At 44.7% G+C, this 19,750-nt stretch overlaps 1 protein-coding gene across 4 annotated transcripts; it reads right to left on the bottom strand.

The window, feature by feature from the left end:
- Positions 1 to 256: 256 nt before the first annotated feature.
- Positions 257 to 14,082, bottom strand: CEP15 (centrosomal protein 15). 4 transcript variants are annotated; one of them, XM_069968788.1, is made up of 6 exons: positions 13,971 to 14,082; positions 6,573 to 6,628; positions 6,234 to 6,306; positions 5,347 to 5,458; positions 4,188 to 4,262; positions 257 to 653 (listed from the first exon to the last, which is right to left on the bottom strand). In XM_069968788.1, exons 3-6 carry the CDS (start codon positions 6,284 to 6,286, stop codon positions 468 to 470), a joined length of 426 nt encoding a protein of 141 aa, XP_069824889.1. In that variant the 5' UTR covers positions 6,287 to 6,306; positions 6,573 to 6,628; positions 13,971 to 14,082; the 3' UTR covers positions 257 to 467. The 4 variants fall into 4 exon arrangements, with proteins under 4 accessions (XP_069824889.1, XP_069824890.1, XP_069824891.1 ...); XM_069968789.1 differs by having other exon boundaries at positions 13,939 to 14,082; XM_069968790.1 differs by lacking the exon at positions 13,971 to 14,082 and adding an exon at positions 7,900 to 8,179.
- Positions 14,083 to 19,750: the final 5,668 nt, after the last annotated feature.

A 19,750-nucleotide genomic window follows, 5' to 3' on the forward strand; every position in this document is an offset into this window, starting at 1 on the left:
CACTAGCTGGCTATATGGCTGGAGTAAATGCCACCAATGCCCAACCATAAAGTCAGCATGCCATTTTGACAGGTTGCTAACGTGTACATGCTGCGGAAAGCACAATTGTGGTGTGAATCAGTGGGGTGACTGCCATATGTATAATGTATGAAACCTACTGTAAGATCCCAGTTTGGCTTCAAGGTCCAAGTCACATGCCTTCTATGTGCACACACATCTTTGTATTTTCTTTAAAAAATTAGCAAACAACAACAAAAAAGCTTAGTTCATATATTTTAAGGCAAGTGGTCCTAGCATGTCGTTCCACACAAATGTACACAGTAGTTTCACCTGATATTGAAAATCCATAAATCAGCCAATGCAATGCGGATATTACTCAGATTCTGAACCATTGACTGGCCATACAGCTTCCAAGCAGTCAGGCATAGGAACTATGGGAACCAAGAGGGCTCCACAAACACCTGACTTTATCTAGGAAAAGTATTTGAATTGTAGCCAGACGGAGGCAGGTCTTTTCTCTTTGGCGTCACCATCGTCTGGGAATGTTTCAGCTTCTGCTGCTTATGCTTCATACCAAAGGGCAACTGAGATTTCCCAAGTAGAAACTGCTCCCATTTGGGAAGTTCTTGTTCCACAGATTTCCAATAGCGCCTCTGAAATACATTGAAAATCTACTGTCACAATGTTTGCTGAGACTTGCCTTTAAACTAATCTACCAAAATAGACTAAAGTGGTTGCCCAGTTTAGAAAACTCATTGTTGTATACCATATTAGAAAAGTCTGCCCAGGTTCCTCATGTCTAGTGTTGAGTAGACTTGCTGAACTGTTCGGGTTCGGCAACGTTCTCCGAACCTGAACTCTTGGCATTGGACTCCCGGCAGCTGGAGAAGTTGGATGCTGCCCTAGGGGCACAAAGACAGCCATAGTCTGTATCCATGTTTTACAGGACTCATTAGGGCGGCATCCAACTTCTCTAGCCACTGGGAGTCAAATGGGAAGAGATCTGACAGAGAACGTTGCCGAACCTTAACAGTACGGCAAGTCCACTCAACAATACTCTTGACCAGAGTGGAAAACAGCTGCAAAGAGGGTCTTCTCTATTTCTGGAGGACCTGCCCTGTATTAGTTTCACTACCCACTGAGTTGAAAAGAATAAATGTGACGATGAATCATTTGTGAAGCCCTTTACTGTTATCAGCCATGGCCATACATTTAGAATTGTCGTCTAACAACTGCTCTCCCCAACTCCCCCATAGTGTTCATAGATCAGCTCCCCTATAGTGTTTATAGATCAGCCAGTGTACTCATTTGCTGCCACTGCCAAGCAATACTTTCTAGAGAAAAATAATAATGAGCATACTGAAACTGTGCATGGCCAACAACTGCCTCCCCAACAGCAAACATCCAGGACAGTTGACTCTATACACATCTGAATGTCGGAGAACATTTATCTACATTTATGTATAGTCAGCAGAATTTCTACTACACAAAGGAATATAATGTCTGAGCTAGAATGCAGCTGCTGGTGTGCAATCAGTTGTATGATTTAATGCAAATGGTATAAAGTGGTATTCAAGCCGTTCATTCGTGTGTATATATATATATACAGTGGTGCCTTGGATTACAAGCATAATTCGTTCCGGGACCATGCTTGTAATCCAAATCCACTCTTAAACCAAAGCAAATTTTCCCATAAGAAATCATTGATATTCAAACAATTGGTTGCACACCCCAAAAATAATGATTTATTATTCTGAATAACATGTAAAATAGATGAAACAAACATTCAGAAACATCAGAATATGTGCTATTATAAGTTACTGTACAGTAATGGAGAGGATGGGAAACACAAGGGCTGACAGAGACTGCAGGGAGCATGAAGAAATTAGCAGGGAAGATGCGGGCACATACATGCAGCACTGTCTGGGGAGAGAGGGGTTACAGCTATGGAGAGATTACCTCCACAGTCCTGTCCCCTAATGTAAGCCCCAGCCTGATGTGGATCTGCTATGATTTGGAAGGTGAGGGAGTCTTTCTGAGTCAGAGTACAGTGCTGTAGACCCCGTTATGCAGACCATGTCCCTCCTCCACTCGCGCTCCCACCCAGTACAGGGAGCTCTTAAACCAAAGCAATGCTCTTAAACCAAGTCATAATTTTGAAAAACTGTGAGCTCTTAAACCAAAACGCTCTTAAACCAAGTTACTCTTAAACCAAGGTACCACTGTGTATATATATATATATATATATATATATATTGCTGCCTTTGCATAGAACATAATAAAGATTCTATTCTTACTTCACCACGCACATCTGGGGTCCTCCTGCAGCATCTTCAGGTCGTCTGCTAAATGCTCCCACCGCCACCTGAGACTGACTCATCTGAGCAGTGACAGGCCACTCAGCACTGCTGCCAGTGATTGGCTACATGGCTGTCAATGCCAGTACTAGTCAGTCTCAGAAGTGGCAGCGGGGTATTTGAAGATGCCACAAGAGGACACCTGGGGAGCGGGGTCAAGTAAGAATACAGGGGGAGATTTATCAAACATGGTGTAAAGTGAAACTGGCTCAGTTGCCCCTAGCGACCAATCAGATTCCACTTTTCATTCCTCACAGACTCTTTGGAAAATGAACTGTGGAATCTGATATAATAAACAGTGTTTATTATATTCTGCCCCAGCACTACATTAAAATTTTTAAAGGGCTGGAGTACTCCTTTAAAATTGCACCTAGCTACAATTTTGTCAGGTTGTACATCAGAAGTGAATAGTGATCTCAACTATAAGGGAATACTTGGCTTTCCATCCGAGTTTCGACTCTGCAGTGAATATATAAATAAAAAAGACCACTGGGTCCATCTAGTCTGCCCCTTTAGTATTTTCTTTCTTATTATCTTAGGATAGATTTATGTTTATCCCAGGCAGGTTTACATTCTGTTATTGTAGATTTACCAACCACATCTGCTGGAAGTTTTTTTCCAAGCATCTACTACTCTTTCAGTAAAGTAATATTTTCTTGTGTTGTTTGCGACCTTTCCACCAACTAACCTCTGTGTCTTATTAGGCCCGTTCACACTGAGCAAGAACGTCGGAATTCTGCAGCGGAGCTCTCCACCACAGAATCCTGCTGTGCTCAGTGTGCTGCTCTGAGTAAAGGAGAGGGTGTGCGCGTCCGCCGCTCTCTGCTCAAAGGAATGACATGTCATTTCTTTGAGCGGAGAGCGACGGCAGCGGACGCTTGCGCACCCTCTCCTTTACACAAAGCAGCACACTGAGCACGGCGGGATTCCGTGGCGGAGAGCTCCGCTGCAGAATTCCGACGTTCTTGCTCAGTGTGAACGGGGCCTTTTTGTGCTCATTTATTTAGTTTATTAAAAACACTTCCCTCCCGAACCTTATTTAGTCCTTTAAAAAATGTAAAGGTTTTGTTTATGTTCCCCCTTTCCCTTTTTCCCCCCAGACTATACAGATTTAGATCCTTAAAGGAGAAGTCCCAAAGACTATTAAAACAGCAGGCAGGCAGGGGTGGGTGAGAAAATAACAAACAAGTAAACTCACCCCTCCTTGTGCCTCTGTACCGCCGCTTCCAGGTTCCATTCACATCAGCCAGGGTCCTGCAGCAATGTCACGACCCCAACTAAGTGATTGCCCGCCCAGCCAATCACTGACTGGGTCAGCAGACAATCACTTCACCGGGCCGTAACGGCGGCGATGGACGGGACCCTGAACCGACGCAGTGGAGGCATGGGGAAAGGCGAGTTTACTTGTTTGTTTTTTCCTCACCCGCCCCCGCCTGCCATTTTTTTTTTACTGATATGTTTTAGGTCTCACTAGAGCTCTATACAGCAGGAACACAATCTCCCTCTCCTACTGGTTATACCTCTAGCTATACAGCCCAGCCTACGATTACCTTTCCCTACTCTCTGGCTGCACTTGTGACTCATTTTAAGGCTGTCAGAAATCACTACCCCATAATCCTTCTATTCTGAGGTCTTTGCTAACCCAGAACTGCTGATATTATATTCAGATAGAGGATTTCTCCTCCCCAATTGCATTATTTTAGATTTGGAATCCACATATCTAGTAAAGCTACATCATTTTCCATATTGCCGACACCTCTGGGAAAAACAACCCTATTGCACACTTTTGTGTCATCAGCAAACAGACAAACATCTGAGAACACTACTAACCTCAAGCTTCATGACAGTCCGGTTAGGGACGGTTTGAGATCTTCTCTTAAAATTCTTTTCTGCTTCCTGTAAATCCTACAAACAAAGAAAATATTATATGAAAAACTGTTTTTTACAATACTTGTGAATCTTTAAATCTTAGTACTGTGTTACTTTACTCCTTGTGCCCCTTGTTCACACATCCATATTTTTTTTTATGTAGCCATGATTCTTGCCACAGAAAAAAAGAACAGGTCCTAGTGCGACCCCGCATTTGCGTCAGGGATAACTATCCTTTATGTAGTGGTCCATGAATTGTGGAGCGCTACTGATGCACATTTGTAGTGCAGACCGCACTACAGATGTGTGAATGAGCCATATTTCCAGGATCAGACTAGATAGCTTGTAGTGTGTAGCCTAAGGGGGCATTCACACGTCCGGAAATTTGCGGACATTAGGGGAGGGGAAGATATGTAATGGATTTTTTACCCGCCCGACATGATGTGTCAATACCACGCCGGCAGCAGGGAAACTCTTTGAATCGCTGCGGCTCTGTCACTACAGTGCTGCTGCGTTTCAAAGAGTTTCCCCTCTGCCGGCATGATATTGACACATCATGCCGGGCTGGGAATGAATCCATTAAAGGGGTTGTCCAGCGAAAATCTTTTTCTTTCAAATCAACTGGTGTGAGAAAGTTATATAGATGTGTAATTTACTTTTATTAAAAAATCTCAAGTCTTCCGTTACTTATTAGCTACTATATGTCCGGTAGGAAATGTTTTATTTTTATTTTCAGTCTGACACAGTGCTCTCGGCTGACATCTCTGGCCGTGTCTCGGTTTTCTATAAATCCTCATAGAAAACCTCTCCTGCTCTGGCCAATTCCTGTCTCAGCCAGAGATGTCAGCAGAGAGCACTGTGTCAGACTGAAAATAGAACATTTCCTGTAGGACATACAGCAGCTGATAAGTACTGGAAGACTTGTTATTTTTAAAAGAAGTAAGTTAAAAATCTATATAACTTTCTGACACCAATTGATTTGAAAGAAAAAGATTTTCGCTGGAAAACCCCTTTAAATTCCTTTCCCGTTCGTAACGTCCTCAAATTTGTAGACGTGTGAATGTAGCCTAAATGATGAAGGTTTATCCAGCAATTAGAAAGAACCTTTGTAAAAACTTACAAGTAGAAGAGCTTGGTTCCTGCTATGTGCGGCCTCTGATAACTGAGTGCACGACTTCTGCTGTTCATCGCACATCTTCATCTCCTCAAAAAGTTTATTTTTCTCAACAATTCTAATAAAAAGATGAAAAAATATGTGACGTTGGACTGGTGATGGTAAATACACCAAGTTACAAAGGTATTCCCAACTCTGCAACGCAGCTCCCTGGCCCCCTCCAAGATGCTTCCAGCTGCAAGTGGTGGTCGGGAAGCTGAATACGGTTAATCTAGTAGTTTTTTAACACAATTTCTTAACTTATTTTGTAGCTGTAATGTCCCATGTGAATGAGGCCGAAAGCCTTCCATTCTAATTGTTAGGGTCCCTGCAGTCTGATCCTTACTGATCAATAAATGATACCATATCCCAATCACATGCCGTTACTTGTAGTAGTGGGACAACCACTTAAAATCCCTGTATCATAACAGCCCCCCCCTCCCATAGTCCCTGCACTAGGTATAGCTCAGTATATTCAGTTTCCATTGAGTTTTCGCTTAAAACAGTGTTTATATAATCATTCCCTGTTTTCTCTCATGTACACACGGTATCAGGATCCTGGAACAGAAGTGATGGAACTAATCATCACCACTCTCCTGCTAGCAGAGCTGAAGTTTCCTTTAAATTTCTATTTATACACAGATTTCCCATCCGGCTTGCATTACGTTCTCGCTTTACATTACTCTGTGACACTTTACCGGATATTATACTGTGTGGATGTGCTACTGAGACATGCACAAAACAGATCTGGTGCAGTCACAACATATGTTTGCAGCACGGTAATAGTCACATGTTCCACACACCGGGGGCGATGGTGTCAGATGCAATGCTATGCTATGTAACAATGCACCTACATGGCTTCATGCAGTTTCTGTAACTCTGCCTCCCTGGATGAGTAGAAAGTCATCTCGTTCGCTGAAGTCTCCTCTGAAACAACAAAAGAAAATCACAGGAGGTTAAATGTCAATGTGGTGACAACAAAATCTTCTCAACGTGTTCTCCCATTGGTCAAGGATGCAGAGATATGAAGACCTGTTTGGTGGAGACATGATGGCTGACACTGCACATGCTGGTGAGGGAGTGGTGATGGCTAAGGTATCCGTGACTGTCTGTGACTTCAGGAAACCATCAGTATTTCCTGACTCTAAAAACGAGAGAGAGAGAGAAAGAGAGAAAAAAACAGCCATACTCACCAGTGCTCTCCTCTGGCTTCTCCCTCTCCACATTGCGAGCACATGAGTGATGTCACCTGGGGGGGGAGAGAGCAACCTGTTATGGCATGAAATTGCCTCAGGCCAGAAGGGTGATTGACAGGGTTGGGAGCAGATGGCTCCTTGTCCTGTCAAACACAGGGCCATTTTTAACTGTATGCGCTCCTGATTAGCATAAAGTTAAAAGGCCAAAAGCAGCACTAGCTCAGGTGCTGACGCTAGCCTGGCTAGAAGCACATCCAGAATTCTGGCCAGTTTCCATATGAGCACCCTGAAATGTCTGGAATTCTGCATGCTCCCATAGGGATCTATTGAGCATCGAATTCCGGATGAAAATAGAGTATGTGCTATAATTTCATGACCTATTTTCCAGCATGGATACCCTTTAGGAAAAATCCTGAATAGTGTCCGTGCCTAATTAAATCCTATAGGTCCAAAAATAAATCTATCCGGATTGATATTTCTGACGTGAGCATGGGGCCTAACGTGGCCGAGGGTCTAGGAAGAGGATGAATACCAATGACCACTCAGATCCCTCCAAGTCACAACAAACAACACTCTATATCTCAGTTTCTTGGGCCTTTATATGGAGAAGGAATTCTGTCCAAAACCTGGCTCACATTTACTTCCCGGGTCTGAAAGGGTGTATGGAATAAGGTGCACCACTGTGGCTCACAAAACATGTTCAGATGTGACAGATTCATCAAACAGCCAGCGCCACATTTATAAATCTGGTGCATTTGAAGACTGTCTACTCTACATAGAATGTTCTAGTACATCTGGGCCATTGTCTAACTATGAGGGTTACATCTACCACCCCAAATTGCCACCCCTAATTATGACCTAATTATGACCTCCGATAAAGCATCACCAAAACAAAAAGGTGTAAAATGTTTTTCTATCCCCTCTGAATATCACAATATTCTCGATAGGGCTAACAATCATTCTTTAGATTATCATACTATAGCAGATGAAGTGCCCATGTAAGCTCACAGCCTTAGCCGATAAGACCTGAGGACAATCCCCCACAGTCAACACATTGATCGTGACTCAAGCAAAAACATCAGAGGAGAAATAGAATAAATCATAGCCCCATTTGGGACAACTCACGACCCCCACCAGAACCATCCTTGCTGGCACACACACGTGGGGGTCGTGAGTTGTCCCAAATGGGGCTATGATTTATTCTATTTTTGTTTTGGTGATGCTCCAAGTGCTTTATCGGAGGTCATAATTAAGGGTGTGACCCATATTTTGTATCTGACATGTATCTATAACTCTGACCCCATATTTTAATCGGTTATCTTACCGTGATCTGATAAGTCTCCTGAGGATCCCAGTTTGTAATACTGGGTGAAACGCGTCGAGACAAGAGACAATATATAAACCAATAATATCTGAGATACCTATGAGATTACATTTATTTAGATGTGCCTTTTTGTAGTATTGGAATTTTTGTTCTTTTCTCTTTTAAATCTATATCATAAAAATCAAAGTCTGTCTGTCTGTCTGTCCTTCTGTCTGTCCTTCTGTCTGTCTGTCCTCTACTTCCAAACGCCTGAACCGTTTGACCCCAAATTTGGCACACAGATACATTGGGTGCCCGGGAAGGTTATTGCGAAGGTCCCGTCCCCGCCAGATGTACAGGAGGGGAGGGGGAGGGGAAAGAGAGGCGCCCCATAGAGATGAATGGGAAAATCTCCTCACTGCAAACACAGGTGATATAATTAGCTGCAGCAGACACGGCAGTTGGAGCCTTAGCAACCAATAGGATTACTGCTTTCATTGTCACAGGGAGCAATGGTTGCTAGGGAAGCTGCCTCACAACATCCACAGTAATAACTGGTAGATCCCCTACTCCATCTATACAGTACATGTATACAGGACCCCCTACTCCATCTATACAGTACATGTATATACAGGGCCCCCTACTCCATCTATACAGTACATGTATATACAGGACCCCCTACTCCATCTATACAGTACATGTATACAGGGCCCCCTACTCCATCTATACAGTACATGTATATACAGGACCCCCTACTCCATCCATACAGTACATGTATATACAGGACCCCCTACTCCATCTATACAGTACATGTATATACAGGACCCCCTACTCCATCTATACAGTACATGTATATACAGGACCCCCTATTCCATCTATACAGTACATGTATATACAGGACCCCCTACTCCATCCATACAGTACATGTATATACAGGGCCCCCTACTCCATCTATACAGTACATGTATATACAGGACCTCCTACTCCATCTATACAGTACATATACAGGACCCCCTACTCCATCTATACAGTACATGTATATACAGGACCTCCTACTCCATCTATACAGTACATGTATATACAGGGCACAACAGGTATACCAAACTGTGACTGGGTAACACTGCTATACCAGACCTGACCAATACCGCCATACTGTGACTGGATAACACCTCCATACCAGACCTGACCAATACCGCCATACTGTGACTGGATAACACTGCCACACCAGACCTGACCAATACCGCCATACTGTGACTGGATAACACTGTCATACCAGACCTGACCAATACCGCCATACTGTGACTGGATAACACTGCCATACCAGACCTGACCAATACCGGCAAACTGTGACTAGGTAACACCGCCACACCAGTCCTGACCAATACCACCATACTGTGACTGGATAACACCATCATATCAGACCTGACCAATACCACCATACCGTGACTGGATAACACCGCCACACCAGACATGACCAATACCGACACACTGTGACTGAATAACACAGGACCCCAAAACTATACACTACAAGTGCACGGGACCTCCACAAAACTATATACTACAGGTATACAGGACCCCAAACTTTACACTACAGGTATACAGGACCCCAAAACTATATACTACAGGTATACAGGACCTCCACCAACTATATACGTCAGGTAAACAGGACCTCCACCAACTATATACTACAGGTATACAGGACCCCAAACTATACACTACAGGTATACAGGACCCCAAAACTATACACTACAGGTATACAGGAACTCCACCAACTATATACTACAGGTATATAGGACCCCAAACTATACACTACAGGTATAAAGGACCTCAAAACCATACACTACAGGTATACAGGACCTACACCAACTCTATAATACAGGTATACAGCACCTTCACCAACTCTATACTACAAGTATACAGGACCCCAAATATACTACAGGTACACATGAACTCCACCAGCTATATACTACAGGTATATAGGACCCCAAACTATACACTACAGGTATACAGGACCTCCACCAACTCTATACTATAGTTTTACAGGACCCTCAAACTATTTACTACAGGTATACAGGACCCCCGAACTATATACTACAGGTATACAAGACCTCCACCAATTATACACTACAGGTATCCAGGACCCTCAAACTATAAACTACAGGTATACAAGACCTCCACCAACTATACATTACAGGTATACAGCACCAACTATATACTACAGGTATACAGGACCCCCGAACTATACAGTACAGGTATACAGGACCTTCACCAACTGTACAATGCAGGTATACAGGACCTCCCTCAACTATACACTATAGGTATACAGCCCCCCCAACTATGCACTACAGATATGCGAGACCCCTAAAAACTATACATTGTGGGTATACAGAACCCCTCCAACTATGCACTACAGGTATACACTAATTCCACTGATTAACTCAGATGAAACAATACCTTTAGCTTGGCCTCCTGGGCACCTTAGAACAAATCTAATTAACACACTGACACTTTATACCCGGGTACATTTTCTAGTATTTAATAAAAGTTAATTTTTAATACGTGGTTCTGTGAAAAATATTCTATATGCACACGTGGTTGACAAGTAATATACACACGAATATAGAGTGGTGTATCTGTGAGAATTATATCTACCACCTGCAGACTGTGGGGAACGCTAAGAGGAGCCGTGTCCATCAAACTAGATGCTAGAAATGCCTTATTTAAAGGGGTTATCCAGCGCTACAAAAACATGGCCACTTTCTTCCAGAGACAGCACCACTCTTGTCTCCAGCTTGGGTTTTGCTGCTCAGTTCCGTTGAAGTGAATGGAGATTAATCGCAAACCGCACCTGAACTGGAGACAAAAGTCGTGTTGTCTCTGAAAGAAAGTGGCTAAAGTGTAGTTAAAAATGGTCTCCTAAGCCCTCTGGCCTGATTGTGACCACGGGAGAAGGTCATGAAGGCAAAAACTGCACAATTCTATATCCACTGCATAAAACCACAAGTCTGCAGCAGAAATCTGCAGGTCTGCCATGTAAATCTGTGAACATACCCTACCAGATCTAATAAGCTGTGTCACATCCCTCATGCCATGTTAACCACTGTCAGTGACGTCTACACTCAGAGCTTGTACAAGGCTCGAGATGGTGCACAGACCACCTATTGATTTTTATAGCAGCTCTGTGATCCTTCAGGCTTTCCAATCACTTGCAGATGGACGTCCATGATCAGTACCTGATTTATATTGTAGTATAGGGATGCATCACTATGACTTTCCATATGATTTATAAGGTCATATGGACATCACCAATCCAGCCCACCCATACTGAGGGGTCCTTCTATAATGGCAGACCTTTGTCCAATATGACTGTCAATCTAATATACTGCTGCTCAGTTATGATTGTACAGCCAGGCTTATGTGAATCATCCCTGGATTGTGCTCCTTCACTTACATCATTGTCAGGTGCATTTCTCTCATAGGAGATCATTCAAGCAGACACAAGAATGACTTTTAGGACTGCACAGTCCCAGTGATCGATGACGAATAAGGAATTGCTAGCTTGTGGGTTGATCTTGTAGGTTTTTTTTTTTTATATTGGGCAATAATTAGGCTGTTCAACTCATAATCGCCTCGAGTAATGCCCTTAAAGGGGTTATCCAGCATTAGAAAAAAACTGCTAATTTCTTGCAAAAACAGCACCACCCCTGTCGTCAGGTTGTGTGTGGTATTACAATTCAGCTCCATTCACTTTAATGGAACTTAGCTGCAAAACCCACATGCAACATGAGGACAAGAGTGGTGCAGTTTCTGAAAGTTACCATGTTTTTCTAAGCCTGGACAACCCCTTTAATCCATTTACTGTCCATTTTTGCAGTGCGTTCCTGCCTATGGACTTACAGTTGCATCCATAGATGGAACGGACACAGAATCTGTGCCCGTGCCATCTGCGGCAGGTCCAGGCTGTCAACCATAGCCAGTCACCCGCTGCAACTGTCAGGACTGGAGCATCAATTTCATAAATGCATTCACACGTACTGTATTTGCATTGGATTTAACGCTGCAAGTTTCACAGTGCAATCCGCTGCCATACTCGGTACAATTATAGTCTATGGGTGCCTTTACACACAGAGATTTATCTGACAGATTTTTGAAGCCAAAGTCAAGAATGGATTTAAAGAGGAGAAATCTCAGTCTTTCCTTTATGACCTGTTCTCTGTTCATAGTCTGTTCCTGCCTTTGGCTTCAAAAATCTGTCAGATAAATCTTTCTATGTAAAGGCACCCATAGGCCCTGCATTCTGACAGCAGATTTCCTTCCCACTGTGAGAGTGTAATGGCAGCCAGATTTAACTAATGAGCTGCCGGTCTGGTAAAAATAATAAGCGGCAAATGCTGACCTGCCGGTGCTCCTTCCTCGGTCTCCTCACTGACACCTGCTCAGCCAATCACTGGCTGCGGCAGGACAGGGCACGGATTGGCAGAGCGGACCGTCAGCGAGCGGGGACCAGAACACCGAAACAGGGGCGTGACAAGGGAGCGCTGGCAGGTAATTTGCAAATTATTTTTATCAGCCCGGCAGCTTATTAGTTAAAGGAGAAGTCTGGCAAAAATCTTATTAAAGTACTGTATTTCCCCCCAAAAGTTATACAAATCCCCAATATATACTAATTACGGGAAATGCACAAAGTGCTTTCTTCCCTGCACTTACTACTGCATTAAGGCTTCACTTCCTGGATAAAATGGTGATGTCACGACCCCGACCAGAGCTGTGCGCACTGTGGCTGCTGGAGAGGATGATGGCAGGAGGATGCTCAGTGTCCCACCAGTGCCTTGTGTCCATCAGTGTCCCTCTGCCATCATCCTCTCTAGCAGCCACAGCCCGCACAGCTCTGGGAGTCGGGTCGTGACATCACCATTTTATCCAGGATGTGAAGCCTTGATGCTGTAGTAAGTGCAGGGAAAAAACACTTTATAAGTAGAGATGAGCGAACCTCGAGCATGCTCGAGTCCATCTGAACCCGAACTTTCGGCATTTGATTAGCGGTGGCTGCTGAAGTTGGATAAAGCCCTAAGGCTATGTAGAAATCATGAATATAGTCATTGGCTGTATCCATGTTTTCCAGACAACCTTAGAGCTTTATCCAAGTTCAGCAGCCCCAGCTAATCAAATGCCGATCATTCAGGTTCGGATCGACTCGAACCCGGTTCGCTCATCTCTATTTATAAGCATTTCCCATAATAAGTGTATATTGGGGATTTATATAACTTTGGGGGGGGGGGCAACAAAATACTTTAATAGAAATTTTTGCCGGACTTCTTTAAATCTAGCTGTCAGTACACTCTCGCAGCGGCATGGAAATCCCCTGTGAGAATGCAGGGCCATAGACTGTAATTATACTGAGTACAGCACTGTGAATGCGGTATGTGTGAACACACCCCAATAGTTATATCATAGGTTCTATAACTTTCTCATATACTTTGTATTTATATTCCACCATGTCCGCTTGCTGACAATAAGGGCCCATTCACACTATGGAAAACAGGTGGAAATTCCGAGTGGACCCCACACCTGTGGACTCCGCCTGCTATCTGTTTCAATGACATGAAAGTGGAGAGGCGCGCAAGGCGTCCCATTGAAACAGATAGCGGGCAGGATTCCGATTGGCTTCCGCAGGCAGGGGGGTGCGCTGAGAAATTCCGCCTATTTTCCGTAGTGTGAACGGACCCTAAATGAGAAGATAACCCGGATGCTGAATCCTCATCACACCTGACTGCATGGATCCCTCTCAGGATCTCCGGGGTATAAACAATGCTTTCATTCACTGACATGAAGCAGTATTATAAAGCTGCCACACCATGTCCACCAGTGCTCCCAGCCTGAGCCTCCAAAACTGAGGCAGAACTACAACTCCCATCATGCTCTGATGGCTGAGGGTAGAGAGGGAAAATGCTGCAGCTTTATCTCTCCTATCTACATACATCCTGTAAATCCCTTCATTTCTGGGATTTGTAGTCCACCTCGTAAATCAGCATCACCCAGCACATGCTATTTAGTGTATACCTGAGTAATACGCTGTATGTCCAGACATTTACCTCTTCCCCTCCTGTTAATGAGCCATAACCGTGATAAATGAGGTTCTGCAGCAGCTGCGGCTCCAGTCACCTCATTCCTCCGCTGCTAACTCTTCCGTGTACACTGGTAACCAGAGCAACTAGCCGGAAGTGGAGTATAATTGGCCCAGGCAGTTCACGTGATTATTACTGCCAAGCCCTCACATTGATGACTCCGTCTGCTCTACATGTAAGCTGGAAATTACGATTGCTTGTAGGCTGCTGCCCTCTAGTGTTGGTTTTGTGTACTTGCATCAGCTTCATGTATGGATGTTTATCTGCTCAATGGGAGGAAGTTGTAGATGACAATATACAGTGGGTTTGTAGCTCGAGGGTTTTTTTAGTATGTGGAATAATTTTAACTTTACACAGGGCCAGAGGTAAAAGGGAAAAAGGTGTGATGCCCCCCCCCCCTGCCCCATTCCCATTTAATTAAAAACAAAACAAAAAACAAGAGGTTTGTCAGCAGCTGCAGAGTTTACTCAACAGTTATCCGAGCTGCGCCTGCAGGTCGCTATACCTCAGCTGAATGAAAATATTATAATATACAACTCAGCTACTGCAGAACATTATAATACACACCTCAACTGCTGGAGAACATCATTATACACTTCTCAGCTGCTGGAGATCATTATAATACACACCTCAGCTGCTGCAGAACATCATAATACACACCTCAGCTGCTGCAGAACATTATAATACACACCTCAACTGCTGTACAACATCATAATACACTCCTCAGCTGCTAGAGACCATTATAATCCACTCCTCAGCTGCTGCAGAAAATCATAGTACACCTCAGCTGCTGAAGACCATTATAATACACTCCTCAGCAGCTGCAGAACATCATAATACATCTCAGCTGCTGCAGAACATCATGGCACATCTCAGCTGCTGCCGAAAATTGTAACACACACTTCAGCTGCTGCAGAACATCATGATACACCTCAGCTGCCGCAGAACATCATAATACACACCTCACCCGCTGCAGAACATTATAATATACACCTCAGCTGCTGCAGAACATCATAATACACACCACACCCGCTGCAGAACATTATAATACACACCTCAGCTGCTGCGGAACATCATAATACACCTCAGCTCCTGCAGAACATCTTGACACATCTCAGCTGCTGGAGAATATTATAATACACACCTCAGCTGCTGCAGAACACCATAATACATACCTCATCTGCTGTAAAACACCATAACACATCTCTGCTGCAAAAACTTATAATACACACCTCATCCGCTGCAGAATACTATAAGACACACCTCAGCTGCTGCAGAACATCATAACACACCTAAGCTGCTGCAGAACATCTTAAAGTGCACCTGTTGCTTTGAAAAACGTTTGACATGTCATAGAGACATGTTCAAAGATTTGATCGGTCCAGGTCTGAGTGTTCACACGCGTACTGATTGTGAGAATGAGCGGGGAGAAGACCACACTAAGCGCAATCCTCTCCCCCACTCTGTGTCATGTGATCAGTCAGGCTGCTTCTATGTAAGTCGATGAAGCCCGGTCTTCCCCCTGCTCGTTCTCCCGATTGGTACGGGTGTGAACACTCAGACCCTGACAGATCAAAACTGCTAAAGAACTGTGAGACACCTCAGCCCATGCAGAAGATCATCACACATGCTCATTTGCTGCATTATAATACATATTCCAGCTTCTGCAGAGCATTATACTACACACCTCAGCTGCTGCAGAACTTCATTATACACCTCAAATACTGCAGATGATAAGACACCCTAAGTTTCTACAGAACATCATACCTACTGTGAGTCCTATCTACTGGGTCATCTATTTACCAGGGGTGGTTCCTATATACTGGGTCTTCTATATACTGTGGTGGAGACTACATACTCCAGAGACATGTCAAAAGCTTGGGCGGTCTGGGTTTGAGTGTTCACACCTGTACCGATTGGGAAAACAAGGTGGAAAAACACTGCACTAAGCGCGGTCCTCTCCCAGCTCCATGTCACATTATGAGTCGGCTCATAGTCTATGGAGCCTGACTCTTTTTTCTAACAGAGAGCAGGGAGCGGACATGCTGCAGCTCGTTCCCAACTCATTCTCCTGATCAGTTCGGATCTGAACACTCAGACCCAGATCAATCAAAACCTTTGGCATGTCTCCATGACATTTCAAAAGTTAAAGTGACACTTTAACCACTTGTGATCTTGAGAAAAGGCACCCCAAAAATCCCTGCAGAATGGAGCTGCAAAAAGGGATGAAGGCTTCATTTGGCTGACTTCTATGGCTCGGTAGAGAAAGAATGGAGCTGTGGCCTGCAGCTCCATTCAGCTTGGATTTCAGGGTCCCCATTTTCGAGTTTGTGGGGGGCCTTAGCAGTCAGACCCCCTCCCCAACTCACAATCTCTTAATTATATCCTATTCTGTGCATACCGGAGGGGAACCACTGGTATGTTTCATGCTTGAGAACTTTTCTATTCTACAAAAACTGCAAATGTACCCTGTGAATCCTTTAAAGGGGTATTAAAGAGCTAAAATAAAATGCTCCCAGACCTAGCTGATCTTGCTAACCAAGTCCCCCTGAGAATTTATTTAGAAAGCCGAACTACATCCAACATGGCGCCGGCCAGAAAACTACATCTCCCATCATGCAATGCTCATGCCTGATTGATCCATGATTTAGCAGAGCTGATATCCACAAGATATAGCAGAGTTGAGAGTGTTGCATAGTAGAGGTGAGTGAGTTGCATAGCAGAGTTGAGTGAGTTGCATAGCAGAGTTGAGTGAGTTGCATAGCAGAGTTGAGCGTGTTGCATAGCAGAGGTGAGAGTGTTGCATAGCAAAGTTGAGTGACATAGCAGAGTTGAGAGTGTTGCATAGCAGAGTTGAGTGACATAGCAGAGGTGAGAGTGTTGCATAGCAGAGTTGAGTTACATGGCAGAGGTGAGAGTGTTGCATAGCAGAGTTGAGAGTGAAAATAGCAGAGTTGAGTTAGTTGAGTGTGGGGGGCCGCCGCAGGTCAGCCATGAGCCGCGGGCAGACACCCAGACACCGCAGCAGTAGTGCACACCGGGATCTTGTTGTCTGTCCGGGAGCCTTCCTATGCAGTATCAATGTGCTCATGCTGTCATCCCCGGCGTCTAGGACACAGGCAGGTGCCGCTTCAGGATCTCCTTCACTGATTGTGGGGGGCGGCTCCAAGGTGCCGTGGGTGAGTCCAGGGGCGGGAGGTGGCGAGGTGCAGCGGGTGAGTCCTGGGGGGGGGCTTGGGTGGCGAGGTGCCGCGGGTGAGTCCTGGGGAGGGGGGATGGTGCTGTCCCGAGGTGCCGCAGGTGAGTTGGGGGGGTGCAGAGGTGCCACGGATGAGTCCCGGGGGGTGGTGAGGTGCCGCGGGTGAGTCCTGGGGAGGGGGGATGGTGCTGTCCCGAGGTGCCGCAGGTGAGTTGGGGGGGTGGAGAGGTGCCACGGATGAGTCCCGGGGGGTGGTGAGGTGCCGCGGGTGAGTCCGGGGGGGGGGGGGGGGTGCTGAGGTGCCACGGGTGAGTCCCGGGGGTGACGAGGTGCCGCAGGTGAGTCTCGGTGGGGAGGGGCGGTTGAGCTGCGGGGGGGGGCAACCTCAGGGGGCACAGTGTGGGGGCCAAAGATGAGCTCAGGGGCGGGGGTGGGGGGGCACACAGGTAACCTGGGGAAGGGAGATACTGATCAGCAACAGCTGTCACTGTCTCTGTGTCCTCTTTCACTTCTGTGAGCCGGGTTAGAAGCGCTAACCGGCCGATTGAAGAGATGGAGGACACGTGATGCCGTCTCAGAGGGTGCGGGCCAGGAGCAAAGAGCGTGTCGAGTTGGACTGAGGTTTGATGATTTTGTGCATTCGGTGGGGGTGAAGGCATCTAGATAACAGCAAAACTGTGCAGAATTCATAATGAATTGATATTGGAAAGATGGAAAGCTATGGGTGGGCAATAGGGAATACCCCTTTAACACCATCCCCATAATTAACATGGTGTAAAATGGTTAATGGAAGATCCTCATGTCCCACACAGCCTTGTGGGCAGATGGAGGGTGGGAAAACTGCTCTTCTCTGTGTGTTTTATAGCTGCTCATAGGGGCACAGCATATATTCTTGGCTCCATATTCTATCAGTTTTATCTAAGTTATTACTAGCACATCATGTGTAGTGATGTTTTCAGGAGGCACAGTATATCGCTATTAAAGAGCTTTAAAAACATGACCACTTCCAGAGAACGCACCACTCTTGTGTCCAGTTCAGGTGCAGTTTGCAATTAAGCTTCATTCACTTCAATGGAACGGAGTTACAGAACCACACTCAAACTGGAGACTCTAGAAGAAAGTGGCCATGTTTTTGTAGCACTGGATAACCCCTTTAAGAAGACACAGTGCGTAGTAGTAGTATTTTCAGTGGGTAAAGTGCAACAGTATTTTTTTCTGAGGTACAGTGTGTAGCAGTAATATTTTTACAGGGTACAGTGTGTAGCAGAATTATTTTTAGGGGGTAAAGTGTAGCAGTATTATTTCCTGGGGTTCATTGCGTTGCAGAATTATTTTTAGGGTGTTCAGTGTGTAGCAGTATTATTTTCAGGGGGTAAAATGTAGAAGTTTTATTTTCAGGGGGTAAAGTGTAGCAGTATTATTTTCTGAGGTACATTGTGTAGCAATATTATTTTCTGAGATACATTGTGTAGCAATATTATTTTCTGAGGTACAGCATGTAGCAGTATTATTTCTGAGGTACAATGGTTACCAGTATTATTTTCTTAGATACAGTGTGAAGCAGTATTATTTTCTGAGATACAGTGTGTGCCAGTATTATTTTCTAAAGTACAATGTGTACCAGTACTTTTTTCTGAGGTACAGTATGTAGCAGTATTATTTTCTTAGGTACAGTATGTAGCAGTATTATTTTCTAAGGTACAGAATGTACAGTGTGTAACAGTATTATTTTCTGAGGTCCAGCATGTAGCAGTGTTATTTTCTGATGTACAGTGTGTACCAGTATTATTTTCTGAGGTACAGCATGTAGCAGTATTATTTTCTGAGACACAGCATGTAGCAGTATTATTTTCTGATACACAGCATGTACCAGTATTATTTTCTGAGACACAGCATGTACCAGTATTATTTTCTGAGACACAGCATGTAGCAGTTATTATTTTCTGAGGTACAGTGTGTACCAGTATTATTTTCTGAGGTCCACCATGTAGCACTGTTATTTTCTGATGTACCACATGTAGCAGTTATTATTATTCTCTGAGGTACAGTGTGTACCAGTTATTATTTTCTGAGCTACAGTGTGTACCAGTATTATTTTCTGAGGTACAGTGTGTAGCAATATTATTTTCTGAGCTACAGTGTGTACCCAGGCTCGGACTGGCCCACAGGGGACAGGGGAATCCCCCGGTGGGCCCTACCCTTTGGTGGGCCCCTAAACAGCAGGCCTCCCTGTCTTGCAGCTACAGGATGACATATAATCTCCCAACACTGCTGCACATGCCTTTCATCTGTTGGCGCTATACAAATAAATATTATTATTATTATTATTACTTACTGCCTCTATCTAGTAACCTGGGGTTTCATCATATTATATAGAGGCAGGGAGTAACTTGGGTGACAAACAGCAGCTTGTAGTGTACAGATTTAGCGCAGCCCCTCTTCTCTCCCCTGGGACCCTCCGCCACCTTCACCTCTCAGGCTGCCTCTACCTGCTCTACGTGCAGCTGCTGGCAGTTGGGACACAGGAGGAGAGGAGGGAGAAGGGCTG

Source organism: Dendropsophus ebraccatus, chromosome 4, assembly GCF_027789765.1.
Source record: "Dendropsophus ebraccatus isolate aDenEbr1 chromosome 4, aDenEbr1.pat, whole genome shotgun sequence".
NCBI classification, from domain to species: Eukaryota; Metazoa; Chordata; class Amphibia; order Anura; family Hylidae; genus Dendropsophus; species Dendropsophus ebraccatus.